The sequence below is a fragment of the Mustela erminea genome, chromosome 16 (assembly GCF_009829155.1).
Source record: "Mustela erminea isolate mMusErm1 chromosome 16, mMusErm1.Pri, whole genome shotgun sequence".
In the NCBI taxonomy this organism is placed as follows: domain Eukaryota; kingdom Metazoa; phylum Chordata; class Mammalia; order Carnivora; family Mustelidae; genus Mustela; species Mustela erminea.
The window spans coordinates 61712513-61726921 of NC_045629.1; the positions used below are offsets into that span (position 1 = coordinate 61712513).

At 38.0% G+C, this 14409-nt stretch overlaps 1 protein-coding gene across 9 annotated transcripts in view; it reads right to left on the bottom strand.

The window, feature by feature from the left end:
- Window positions 1-3697: 3697 nt before the first annotated feature.
- The window catches only part of TRPS1 (transcriptional repressor GATA binding 1), a 254297-nt gene continuing 243585 nt past the window's right edge, over window positions 3698-14409 (bottom strand). For all 9 annotated transcript variants that reach the window (XM_032316309.1, XM_032316314.1, XM_032316313.1 and 6 more), the window contains 2 exons: window positions 12138-12260; window positions 3698-9085 (listed from right to left, as the gene is read on the bottom strand). In XM_032316309.1, coding sequence (XP_032172200.1) covers window positions 8024-9085; window positions 12138-12260 — 1185 coding nt within the window. In that variant the 3' untranslated portion in view covers window positions 3698-8023. The remainder of the gene's footprint in view (window positions 9086-12137; window positions 12261-14409) is intronic.

The window sequence follows — 14409 nt, forward strand, 5'->3', positions numbered from 1 at the left end:
GTGTACATTCTGAGAAGTCTGTGATGTATTTGTGGGGTTTGAGTTCGTGAGTGTTCCTGGGAAATTGCTTACAGTTGAGTCCTTCTGCAATTTTAATTTGGAAATGTACTTATTTATGGGAATAAGTTAAAGAATTTCTCTGATATTTTCCTGCTAATCGCATTTGCTATCCCAGTGTCTGTTTACCTGAAGGAAAAGGTTAGTATTTGTTACATGTTCTGCTGTTGTTACCGCAAAAATGTTGGGAGAATGGGTTGTTATCTCATGTAATATATTGTGTATCCGTACTTTAATACTTAGGGAAGGTGACTTTCGGATTACTGACATCCAACATATTGGAGAACGGCATTGTAAAAGTAGCAATGAGATTTAATTATAAAAATTGCTTATTTTTAGTCAGAGAAATATCTATTAGATATCTGCATGAAAACAATCAGCTCTAACATGAAAAAACCTCTCCTTTTCCATCAACTATTAGGCTCTACTTTTCTACCGCTGTTATTTTCACTCAAAAATGTGACTTGGAGAGGGGCACAGAGATAGCTTGGACATTGCTCACCATTTACTTTAGCAACTTTCAATCGTTTTTAAAATTTCTTTGTTCATCCCAGTGTTAAAAACAGAAAAAAAAAAAAAAACGTTACTTGGGGTTACAAAGACGGAGAATAAAAGTACAGACTAATTAGCAGTATGCTCAAAAATGAAGGCTTGCTTGTCTTCTGAGCAAATGTTTTTCGTCTTAAGCAAATTTGGCTCTGAAAGAATCAGGCAGGTGCTGCTGCCACGGTGCTTTCGGGTTTCCTGGCAGAGCTGGAGGTGCACTGGGACCTGAGACAAAACCCAGAGGAACCACAGCTAACCTCAGCGCTTTGCCCAATTTCCTCCCTGCCAGTTACCAGAGTTCACTATTGTTCAAGCTCCAGGGGTCACACATTGCCTGTCTCGGGGTGGAATTTATTCTGAACAAGTGTTTTGCTTGGCTTACAATATTTAAAAAAAAAAAAAAAGTCAAATCAGACATTAAAAATTAGGAGATTTCACAGCAAATTCCCTTTGTCCAGTTTTTCTGGAAAACTGAAAATCTGCAACCCAAGTCAGCTTGGCACTGTTCTTAGAGCTGAGGAAAGGCTACCTTTATACAGCCCTCTGGTTCCCAAGGTCTCCACCCAGCTGGCTCCCCTACACGGGCGACTTGCCTGCATCCTTTGTGCAACTGAGTTTCTGACCCCGGTTTTACCCTTTCAGAGATGGGAGACCAAAAGGTGAGCGAGAACTCATAGTGCTGACTCCCTCTTCTTTTCCCTCAAACCATGGTAAACAGCTGATGGTTACAGAGTTCTTTCTGCATGGGATTCTGACAGTTCTGGGTGAGAACAAAGTGTATTCAACTTTATCTGAAAAGTGGTCCCCATAGGAGAATCAGGCTCTAAGTAAAGAAATCACATTAAGTGTTACTACTACACTCTTATCCGGGGAATGTTGCTCCAGCTGTGAAACAAACTTGTCGCCATTATGAAAGCCCCTCAAAGTCTAGGCTCTGCTGTTTTCAAAACAAGGGAGAAGAGAAAGCTAGAAAAAACAAACAAATAAATAAACACATTGACTTATTAATTTAGGCTCACAAAAATCAGAAGCGAAGATTGTGTAAGGAGGGTAGATATTAATTAATTTGAAATTTTCAAAACAAATCTTCTGAAGCAATTAGTTATTTAAATACTTTAAGTAAGAAAGTAAGTAAATAAATAAACAAATACTTTAAGTAGTTCTGTCTTTTCTGTGTGTTTCTTTCTGGCTACAAACACTTGGTTGAATTTTCCCATGTCCTTCTCCTACCTGGATTCCTTCTGCCTCTTCTCTCTTTCAAAATCATCCTTCAGGAAACCTCCTCTGATTAGTTTCATTTTAAGCAAACAAACAAGACATGTAATATATCAATATAAAGTTTTTGAGATAATTACCAGGATCTATACATTCTATGTGGGTACACTGAATTGAATCAAAGTTAAGGTTCAAAAGCAGGAGTTTTTACATATTGTAACATAACCATTACACAATACTCAATACTGAATACTTAATACTCAATGAATGTTTTTGAAATAAGCGCTTTTTTAAATTGTTAGCCTTCCTCAAGAAACTAGTATGTGTGTGTGTGTGTGTGTGTGTGTGTGTATATATATATATATATATATTTTTTTTTTTTTTAACACAAGATCCATCAGTAGGAGAATCCAGGCCTTTTAGATCTTAGTAATATTTTCGAAAATGGTGATCTGATTTCACCATCTCAATTTATCAGAGCCTGTCCATATGTTACAATGGTCTGTATTTCCTATTGCTGTGTGGATGAAAGTGAATCCATATAAACCATACCAACGCCATTATGTATAACTGGTGGTAAAACTTTATTATTCAAGTTTAGATGTAACAGACATCTTTGCTGCCTGAAGATTGTTTGCATAAGAAATACACCAAGAACATGTTTGTGAGTAGAAATGAACATGCACTATGAAAAACAAAATTAAATAAAACAAAAAAAAAATTCCATGTGTTGTAAGAACAGAACTATTATAGCCAACATTCTAATATTCAAATCAGGACTACAAATTGAATTTTTTCTTTAGCAACATGAAATCATTCCATATGAAAGACATTTTCTGCTGGTGAATATTGCTGTAAGTTAATTTTACATTGGCATTTTGAGATGTTTCCCAACCCCACCCCACCCCACAATTATCCACGTTGTCAATAGTCCACCCTAAGAAATTTGGCATTTCTTATTGTGATATTTGCCTTGTTGGTAGCCATTAAGAAACTATTGTTTTATCAGCCTTGTAATAGTTTTGCCTCTTCATAGTCAACACTACAGGCTGTCTAGTATGATATTTACAGCTCATGTTTAACAAAAATGACCCCAACCTTTCATGGCCCTTGGGAACTGAGAGTTTAAATAAGCCCCTTGGCCATATAATAATACTTGGCACTCCCATGGTGCCTTTCAACCAAGGATCTCAAAGTGCTTTACAAAACAAGTACTACATTATCATTATTATTATTATTAATATTATTATTATTAATATATTTTTTCCATTTTACAGGTGAGGAACCTGAGGAACGAAAAGAAAAAGTGATTTACTGCAGGTCATAAAATGAAATCAACAACCAGGGGTAGAATCAGGATCCAGTTTTGGGACTTATGGGTCTTGAAGGACCATCTTCTCTGATGAAGGCTAAAAATGTTACTTCCACATAAAGTTACTCTTGCTTTTCTCTGGTGTAGGACAGAGTGAAGCTTACAGCTCTACCTTTCCTTTCAAGGCCAACAACACATGAGCATACATTGTCCAGTTTCCATGTGTGGATCAACGTTGAATTTCACATTTTCTTCATCCCTGACTTCACCCATTTCTGCCCTAGCATCTTCCAGAGGTCCTAATTACTGCCAGTAGTTGTGGACAATTTCTAAATATCAAGAACGCATGATTCAGCTGTCTATGAAACAGTAATGGAAAACCAAAAGGAAGTGTTCTCCAAAGAAGCCATCCCTCTGTCCTTGGCCGGGTATTTCTTTGGGAAAGTAACACAGCCCTTCCAAGTCCCAATGCGTGTCCTCCTACCCTCTTCTCATTTACAGCTGCCTACTGATGGGATTCCACCTAATAGTACCTACCTTTGGTTAGCATATTTAGTTTCATATTCTGGTTGATTTTCAAGCCCACCATTTTCTCCTGTGATCTAGGGATAGCCAGCAAGCTCTAACCTACTGGCTTAACAAAGACGCCTTCCATTTTATTTTATTTTTTTCCCATGACCCTGAACCCAAAGACTGTGAGCTCATGTAAACGTTAGGCAAAAGGCTGGCATACAGTGCAGGAGCTGAGCACCAGCTTCTTTCCTCCATGCTTCTACCACTGGATGACAGATATCCCCACTCTGGAATTGCGTTAATGTTCACTAACTCAATAGGCAGGCAGTTCAGAGATCTCAAGATGGGTCACCTTGGTGATGTTTTGCAGCCACACAGCAGAAGGCTATTATTTTAGTAGCAATAGTATTGGTACTCTTCAATTTATTAAGAAAAAAATGTATATCCTCAGGCATTTTAAAATATATATACATTTAATATTTTTGGAGCTGTACTTGCATTGGATCATAATAGATTATGTGCACATGTGCAATCATAAATGTAATGTGCTACCACAGGCTTCAACAAAGAGCTGTTAAAGATAATCACTTTTTTTTCTTCTTCTCATTAATATTACCTTAGAAAAGAATCCCCATGCTTGTTTTCTAAAATCTACTTTTACTAAAAGAGAACAGTTTAGAACAAAACATCACTATCTTAAAAGTTGATTTTTTTTAAAAAGAACATCTCAATATGTCATGTAGGAAGAATGGGCACACTCTTTTCCTGTTGAACTACAGAGTGAACACGTTAAGGGTTAGAGCTCCGTCCTTTTCTCATTCCCTAAGAGTCCTGTAGTGTCTCTCAATCCACATCCTTCCAAGGTGGGCTGGCTTGTTATGATTTTTTCTATCCCAAACAACAGTATTATTATATGAGAGAGGGAGAAAGAAAAAGAAAAGGCAGAATGAATGCATGAGCTGGTCCTGACCTAAAGTTTGACTCAAAGCTTGATTCAGAATAGAAACAAGTAATTTCAGAAGACTGACAGTTTTTCAATGGCATACAATTTTAGCTGGCATATAGTTTTCATCATAGGGAAGCCTTTTCCAAGAGGGAAAAATTCCTAAATCATCTCCAAAGTCCTTAAAAAAAAAAAGAATAAGTACCTAAATAGCTCATTTAAAATCACAATTTAAGGTAAAATCATTCGGAAACCTTAAAACCAAATAAAAATAACAACTAACCATTTTTATAATGTATTTTGAGAGATGGAACAAAGGCTTTTCAAAGGTCCAAAAATAAGGGGTATTTTAGTGTTACAATAAATTTTCATTTTTTAAAAAAGCCCAACCTCTTCTCCATCAAAATATGTATAACAATGAAAACAAAAATGAAAATAAAATAATCAATAATAAAGGAATATGGAATAAGATCTATCATGTCAATGCTATCCAAGAATATTCTACTGAAAGTAGACTGACCATAAATATTCCAAGAATAGTGATATGTATTTTCCAATGCTAATCATTACTACTATGTCTGAGAAAACAAAAATCAGATTTAAAAAATAAAAAAAAAAGAAAAAGAAAAAGAAAAAGGAATACATGCCAAAAATGAACAACCTATTTGTGTCTGACACACTGGAGAAATTGTTTATGGAGTAGTTTTGCCCAAAGAGTCATACCTGTAATATTGCCCAAGTTCACCAAACTTCTGGCATTTTGCTGATTTGAGCAGTCCATGTAAAATGTTGCTTAAGGGTTGCCACAGTGCACCTTGTTACTAGTCTTTTTACTAAGAAAATGAAATATTGTTTTGTTGTTTGGGACATCTCCTCTGTTTCTGAGATCTTTAATGGCCACCTCTCAAGTCTGCCTGTACATCCTGAGATGCATTCACTGACATTCCTAAGAAAGATGAATCAGCATCACATAATTTGCATGTCAGAGGTCCTCACTCCACCTCTTGATTTCAGCTTATGTGAAGAGTAGAGCTAGACAGGTGAGATGAGACTAGGGTCCTTTCAAAATGAAACTGAAGCTGAAGGCTTAGTCCTGATTTCTTTTTCTTCTCTTTCTCTCCCTTTTTTTTGTTTTGTTTTGTTTTTTGTTTTTTTTTTTGTTTTGTTTTGTTTTTGTTTTTAACATGAAAACAAAAATGCAAGAATGGAAATGACAACACATCAGAAAGACATTTTTAACTTCATTCACTACGACAGTCACAAACTGCTTGAACTCTACCTGCCATCCAACTTGAAGGAACAAAGACCTGGCACTGGGAAAAAGAAACAAAACCCAAACACAACAAAACAATACAAAGCAACTGGGAATTCTGTAAAACTGAGTGCAAACACGGCTACAGAACGCAATAAAAACACCAGGGCTGCGGGGGCCAGCAGCGCTTATCAAAATAATTTCTGAAATGTTTCATCCGAAACATAGACAAAAGCAATAAAAAGAGGATATATGTTTATCATTTTAAGCATAACAATGTGAGTTAAGAGCTTAAAAATTAAAAAAAAAAAAAAAGTACTTGGAATGAATAGTGCTACCCTTTTTTTTCCTAAGTAGGCATAAAAATATTTTCATTTCCTTCTTGTTTTCCATACCATTATATCAAGAACTTCCATTTGTTTCATGTTACCGTTTACAACTTTAATGCACACACACACACACAAAAAAGGTATCTACCGCAATAGAAATAGTTGCTTCATTACCTTGTTTGCTACATTTGCAAATGTAAACAGCTAGGCAGAGCCAGAACAGACTCTAATGCATGATGGAGTATCTTTGTTGCATACGTACACTGTAGAAAATAATTATTCAATATGTCAGGCACCATTATTTGAAATGTAATACATTAATATTTACTAGAAAAATAAGTTTTTTTTTTCCTATTTGTTTTCCCAACTTCTTTAATGAAATAAGTTAATCTGACAGTGCATCCAGTAGCTTGTAATATCTTCTACATCTCCGTGGCAAAAAATAAACTACTGGTTGGGACAATATAATGCAAATTATTAAAGTCAGTCCTTGTACATACATCCTTGTAGCAAGCATTGAGGCTCGACTAACAGCACCTTTAACCAATTACTTAATGTTCAGTTATGTAGCCCTATTTCCCTGAGCAGTTATGCTGAGGAGCTTTCCCTTCATGGATAGTTTTACAAAGCCTTAAGTATTAAAAGTACTATGAAGATAGACTTCTAAGAATCCTATTTAATGCTACTTAACTAAACCTGTATAAATCTAATGAAGGGAATGACTGGTACATATACCAACTGTCAGTCTGTGGTAACGTAACCTTAGACGCTGCCTGGCCACAAAGTTTGGAACTTCTATTTAACCAAAAGAAAATAAATAATACAGCAGGTTACCTTGTAGAGAAATACCATGTACTCTAAACAAATTCAGCCCATGGTCTGAACTTTTGTATCCATCTAATCTTTTTGAACTGAGGCGGGGGGGGGGGGGGTCCCTTTAGTTATAAAACGTGCCAAGTGAGATTGGTGACCAAGAGGAGGCTTAAAAAACAAATCCAGACCGCTTTATCACATACGAGAAAGAAACATCTGGCTTTAAAAAAAAAAATTAAAAAAGACTACGTAAGCACTGAGGACACTGTTTTGTAAAGATGCATATATATTTGGACAAAATGAACCTAAATTGCCGACAAAAGGACTACTTTTGAAAGGAGTCTGAACATCTAAAGGACAAAAATATCAGAGAGGGTGTGCATGTGTATGTACAGGCAGGGCCGGCCAAAATCCCCGTGCCGTCGGCTGTCACCTTCCCTGCTGCTCTCTCACCAAGCCTAACCACGGCTCACATTTCTAGGTCTAGGTCGGAAACATGGTCAATGAGAGGAGACTGCTGGAAGAGGCGCCATTTTCCTTTCGCGGCCCTGGGGAGTAGATTTCTCCTCATCTGCCTAGGATTTCGTGATACTTCTAAATTTAGGCAACAACGTCCGGGTTTGTGAACAAATGGACCCATGGCCAGCCCAATACTGCATTAGGATCATAATATGTAAACCCTTTCAAAATTCTAGATAGCTTTGATCTCCTTCTCGACAAACGTAATCATGAGAGTCAGGTGATACTTCTTATGGACCGTTTCCACAGTACACATTTGCCAAGATGTTTTTTTTGACGTAACCAGCTTCTAAAACATGACTATTTACCATCTTCCATTGTTTTTTCTTCTCACTGACCATTTGTCTCACTTTTTAACCTCGGTAACCTACTCATCAAAAGAAAGAATAAAAGAAGGGAATTTCATGTTGGATAAGGCAGGCTCTATGAAGTATTTTTTTAATAGGTCTTCATAAGACATTACAAGCTATTGAATTCCCATCAAGAAAACCTATTTCTATTTAATTGTGCTAAGTGCTAAGGTTTTACTCTTTAGGTTTTCCATTTTTTTCCGCTTGTGCATTGTTCCTATGCAGGCCCCTCTGGATATGAGTTGTGAAGTCGTATTTGTCCGTGCAAAGATGCTGGCATATGCTGCACTGGAAAGGGCCACTGTCACCATGGCAACTCATATGCAAAGCATACATCACTTCATCCAGAAAGACAATGCCACAGTGCACACATTTTGTGGACAGTTCATCTTGAGTACTTCTATCAACTTTCTCTGTTTTTACTACATTCAAGGGACCTTCACTTTTTACATTGGACGGTGCCTTCGTTTTCTCCTTGGAGGCACCGTTTGCAGTTGGCCCAGGTCTGGAATGCTTGATCGCCAAATCTAGAGGAATGTCATTGTCTGATCCAACAGCTGAAAAATGAGGAGGCAGATTGAAGGTGGGATAAGGCACATAGTTTTGGCAAGGATTTGGTAGGCCAGGCACGTGACTCAAGTAGTGCGGATTCCCAGGAACGGAGAGCTTATATTTACTCCAGAACCGCAGCCAATCAGCTTCACTCTGGAAGTCATTATGTACAAACGGAAGTCCGAAAAGGGGGTACTGGTACTTTTCAATAGGGCTGCCTGGTGGTGAATAATTTGGGTGTTTTGCAGGTCTCATGTACTTTTCTATGGGACTGCCTCTCTCAGAACTTCCTTTCCCTTCTGACACGGATGAACTGTTTCCTGGGTCTCCAGTACTTTCCTGAGGACTTTTTATCTGAATGTGCAAAGGTTGCATCCTTTTGTGAATATCCAGAGTTTGGCTGACCAGGACCGGCTGCTGAGCAGAATGGCTTTTAGTCAATGAACCCTGGGCTTCGTATTTACTCAGGCTAGGGAGCGGAATTTCTCTCTGGTGACCTTCGGTTAAATGGTCTTCCGACCTCCTCTCTAAGGGGCTTCCGTTGACCTGCTCCTCGCTGCCGCCCCTCTGCTGTTTGTTGAGCTGCTCAGCCTGCAGTGCCTCTGGGTTAAGGCGCTTTCTTGTCCTTCTCCTAATAATCTGCTCACCGTTGTTTTGTTTAATGATGTTTAAAGGCCTGGGAGTCTGCAGAGAACACACACGTACAATACATAAAAGGGAAACGTGAGAAAATACATTAAAACTCATTAGCAATTCCTCACAAACATGAACCACACTTAAGTTCAAAGCAAGGGTAGGACTCGACGTTATAGGTTTACTAAATCTCCTCCTCTTGCCCTGAGCAGGATCAGAGGCAGTCACCAAAGCACACTATTTTAGCCTAATTAAATCAAGTCCAACTCTGCAGGGAGCCCTGAAAACTTTCATCTACTTAAAAACAGCTTTCCCAAACTCAATAGATTTTGAAATTGCATCATTTAGTGATAAAACTGTGTAGAAAGTTCCTTGAGGAAACACGATTTTTCTGCAATTATTTCTCAACTTCTGAGTCATGCACTAGGATGTCAATACGGGAACGCGGGAGCTAGGCTTTAAGGACAACTGCGGCAACATTACACAGTGCTGCAGACCGAACTGGGTCCCCTTGTTCGTATGTAGAAGCCCTACCCCACAGTGTGCCTGGATCTGGAGAGCCGGTCTTGACGAGGCCGATTAGGTTAGATAAGGACGGAGAGAGAAAGAGGCCTTCTCCAAGCCGGGAAGAGAGCTCTCCAACCAGAACCCGGCCACACTGGGACTCTGACCTCAGACCTCCAGCCCTGAGAACCGTGTGAAAATCTGGTCTGCTGTTTAAGCCCCCAGTCTACGGTATTTTGTTTTGGTAGCCTGAGCTGACAAATATGTGTATGCTTCTAAATCACTGCAAATGTGAATATAAAGTATTATATATCCACGCAAAAATAAAGACAAATGAGCAGAATCATGAATAAAGATACCAGGTACTCAAAGCCCTATCAGTGGGAGACTTTCCATCCCCCCCTCCCAGCTCTCATTTTTATTTCTCCATGTTTAAAAGGATTTTATATAATCGCTTTGGAAAATTTTACATATCAACAGGTAAAGCATTTGTTTTCTGTTGAAATTCTAAATTCTTTTGTAGCTTTGGTACAAATACATGATAACGTCACTCTACTCTGTACTTAGTTAGAATGCTAACTCTCACTAGGCTTGTTTTTTATTCAGCTTAAGCACTGTATGGTAGTCATGTACATGTTCAACAGGCATTTATATTACAGGACTAAAACCCATAGATAAAACTATACCAAAAACTTTAACTTGCAGCGAGAGCTCTAACTTCGATTTATAAAATAAAAAGAGTAAGTTTAATAAATTAATGCATATTTATAGGTAAAAATTTAGAAAACTCTTGAAGTGGGCTAAAACCCGATTTTTCTAAAAGATTACTGAAATCAAATAATTTCTACACAGAATGTGAAATATATATATATGTATGCATATATATTTAAAAATATGTAACCTGTGAATTATTCCTAGAAAGAATGTACCTTAATGCAAGAGATACCACTCATATCTTAAACAAAATATAAATATAAATCCTTTTTGGAATGTTTCTATTGTCACAGAGGCATTTTGAAGGCAAGAAGGATAACACACTTGTCACTGACAACTCAATTATTGGTTTCAGAAGGAAAATGCCACATCCCTTGGATATGCCACATCCATTTATTTTGTTCAGGAATGTTCAATGTTCAGGTTTATAAAAAGCTCCTATTTGTATTATGAATATATGCAGTATTTAATATCTACCTATAAGGAAACCAGAAATTTGCATTAATATCCTTTTAAAACTTTTATAACTTTTGTGACAGTCTTTGACATGAGATGTGTGCATAACCTTTATGTATTTAAGTTTACGATGTAAAGAAACTCAAAACTGAACACAGCTTGCCTCTGGAGAGATGAATATTAAAATAACTAAAATAACTTTATATCACAGTTGTTAAATTATCATAGTCTGGAAGAGCAGTAGTTTAATTAATTCTTGGCCTATGATTGGCCAGAGTTCAATTAAAATCATTAATGTCAGTACTCATTAAATGAAAGCTTATTGCTGTGCTAAAATGGCGAAGGTGAAGCTAAAGGAAGGTGATGTAGCGGAGGGAGAAGCTCTCTGTTAGTGGCACGGAAGAACTCAGGCTTTACCGTTTACCACCAATTAGTACTGTTGGCAGCAGGCATTTTTTAAAGAGTGCTTCCAATGGTCCATTTATGAGGACGTTTTGTCTAAAATTGTATTCCCTGTAGCTGTAATTTATTCACTGGCTGTGCTAAGAGCTATGGTAAAATGCCAAACAAAATGAAAAAGGCAGAGGGAAATGGATTTCTTTTTACTAAGTGGGGTATTCCTATTTTTAAAGGCAGCTCTTGTCAGCAGATAAACTTCCTAAACTTAAAAAAAACAAAAATCCTTCAGGAAGTAAATGCATATAGAGATGGGGAATTTGTGAGATTTAGTTAAACTTTATGAGAGGATTCTAACTAAAATCTGAGAAGAAAGTTCTGGAACTACCTCGGTGAGCCACAGAAAGAAGCCAGCCAGAGAGTTTGAAACACAAGGCGCCTTCACACCTTACTCTACTGGGATGTGAGCCGTTCAGGCCCTGAAATACCTTCCTTGAATATATCCCCCGAAGAACTGGCAAGATCTACCTGGCATTCTCGGGTCCTAGCTCAGGACCACTCTTCTGAATGTGCCTGACTTCTAGTCCCCAGAGCAGCCAAGATGACACTTGCAAATTCTGAACTTAAAGTGGAAATGAGTATTCTTTCCCTGCGCTGTATTTTATGTGAAATAGGAGAATCCTCTTTTTAAAACACTTTTTATGTAATATTGAACTTTCAAGGTTTCTCTTTCCTGCCTAAATTAATTTCACCAAATTCTGATAACCATTAGAGCAACGATCTGTTATGGGAAGTTCCCAGAAATCAATCATTTCCTCGTTTGTATCAAAAGAAACATAATGCATTACTAATGATCTCAAATATATCTCCCCATAACATCTAAGTCCATTTCACCATAAATCACAGGTGCTCTCCGAGTGACTGTATTAAACTGTGCAGGAGCAGGCATCGCAAGCCAGGGAATGGTACACATCACACGACAGACCAGGCTGCTTTATAAAGCTTTTCCTCAAACAGTCTAACAAGCTCTTACCGAGTGAAGCTTCTGGTAGAGGCCACACGCGTTGCATACATATCCACCATTTGCATTCTTTCGCCAGAGAGAGGTCTTTGTGGTCAAGCAATTGGCACAAAAAACACCCGAGCCTCTACGCCTCTGAAACAGGGGAAAAAAACACAAGGTCAGAGGTGAGTCACATGATCAGTGGAGTTAGACCAAATCAACCCAGGAGTTTTGTCTTTAGACTAGCAACAATGACAGTATAAAACCACACTGCCCATAATGAGGTCAGGTTCAATTGTGTTTAATAGGCACCACTGATTTTCATTATAATTAACCCTACAGTGATGGATGAGGTGTGTGCAACACCAAAGGCTTTTCACAGACACAGCTTTAACTTTTTGAACTTTGGGTTTTGTGCCTTTAATGATGGCTCCTAAATGCTGAACCCTAAAATATACCTTCTAAAAGTGTCAAAACAAAAGTCATAAGACAGAATGTGCGATGTGTTTAATATACTTTGGCGAAGGGGGAGCACAGGCTACCTGAGCTTTAAAAATATAGTGAAGCGTGGAAAACGCGGCATATAAACCATTTAAAATTAAACCTGATTTGTGTCTTTTTGGATGTCATTCATGTAACACAAGTATTAAGAGAATATCACACACTCAGTTCTAGTTTTGGGGGTTGCAATGGTAAACTTTGAAAGAGAACACCGTCTATTTCCCAGAGCTGAGGGGACCAGTCGAAACTTGTTGCCAACTCGAAGTACAGTATTACTGAGAACGCTTATGAGGTGCCTGTGGAAGCCAGACAAGCTAGTTCCATCAATGGCTATTTATTTTATTTGCCTCAGACTTGGAAATCACAAGCGTTTCCGAATACAAATTGATTTTAGTGGGCTGAATTCTGTAATCACCAGATTCAAAAATAATCTAAGAATATTTAAAAGTAGATAATTAGTATTGCTTGTTCCATTCTTGCTATCAAGTCATGATTCCATTAAACTCACTGAAACAAAAGTCAGGCTGTGTTTGTAGGCGCAAATACTAACAGGCAGGAAATGAAATGCTCTTGCTGCAAGAACAAAAAAAAAAAAGCCTGAATTGCAACTTCACTCTCCTTTCTCTAGCAAGCGAAGCCTTTAATGATAGAATATGCACGTTAGATAAGGAGTGGAAAAAATGTTGCTGGAACCCAATTTTATTATAAATTTAAAATTACAAATACCGTAAGTCAAAATTTCAGGGATTCATAAAATTTAGGCAATTTATTTAACTTGAGTCCATACTGTAGACCAGTGCTATCCCTGCCAAGAAAATACAATGGTTATAATTGTACTCTGATACATTTCAAATGGAAAGCTTTCTGCAGACATAATTTTGGCTTCAAGACTGGAACACTTTCTTGGCATTGAAAGGGCATTTGATTCATCGGGTGTTTCACAATGTATCACTAAAAAGACCTGGTGAGCAGCCAGTTCCCTATAGGGTAATTTTTCCATCCAGATGCAAGTGCTATCAGAGGCCCTCGTCAGCTAAACTAATTATGATCTTGCAATTGCTGATGCCTGCTCACTCTAACATTCGACATCCTCCATTAATCATCAATACAAGGAAAATGAATGAAACGTAAAGAAATGAGGGCTGGTAAGCTGCACAGCCATAAAAATCTGAAATGAGAGCAATAATTTAACAAGATTGGGGGAATGTTTTTAGTGCGCACAAAGTCAGGCTAACAATTGCCCTTTTCAACCAAGAACACGATTTCATTAGTGTAGCAGGTCGTGCTACTTTAGGTGATGTAATAAAAGCTAGATTTTGCACAAAGATAATCTCTGGCTCCCCTTTTTCTCCCTCTCTGCCCAAGTCGGGACCAGGAACATGTCACTGTTAGAGCAACGGCAAATGCTGGGTGTCAGGCCACAAGTCCCAGTTGGGACCTCCTACAAAAGTAGAGATTGCTCCCTCCTGAAAAATCAATGAACTACTAGATGCTATGTTTATCAAACATTCTGGGGCCCCCTTTATCTGAAGTAAGCTGGGGAGCCTAGTTAGGTTATAATTGTGAAACTTTCCTAAGGTCACGCCATCTTTTTCCTAGATCTAAATAACACGTTTGGCAAATAAACACCAACTTGAGCCACATAAAGGCATTGTAAATGTCCATTTGGAAACTAACCCACATACATGGCTGAGACTCAAAACTGAATGTGTAACCATTCACTCCAGCCTGCTTTTCTTTCCTTATGCCCTGGGTGCTTGACACAGCACGCCAAAGTGGGTGTAATCCTGGTTTCTGAGAG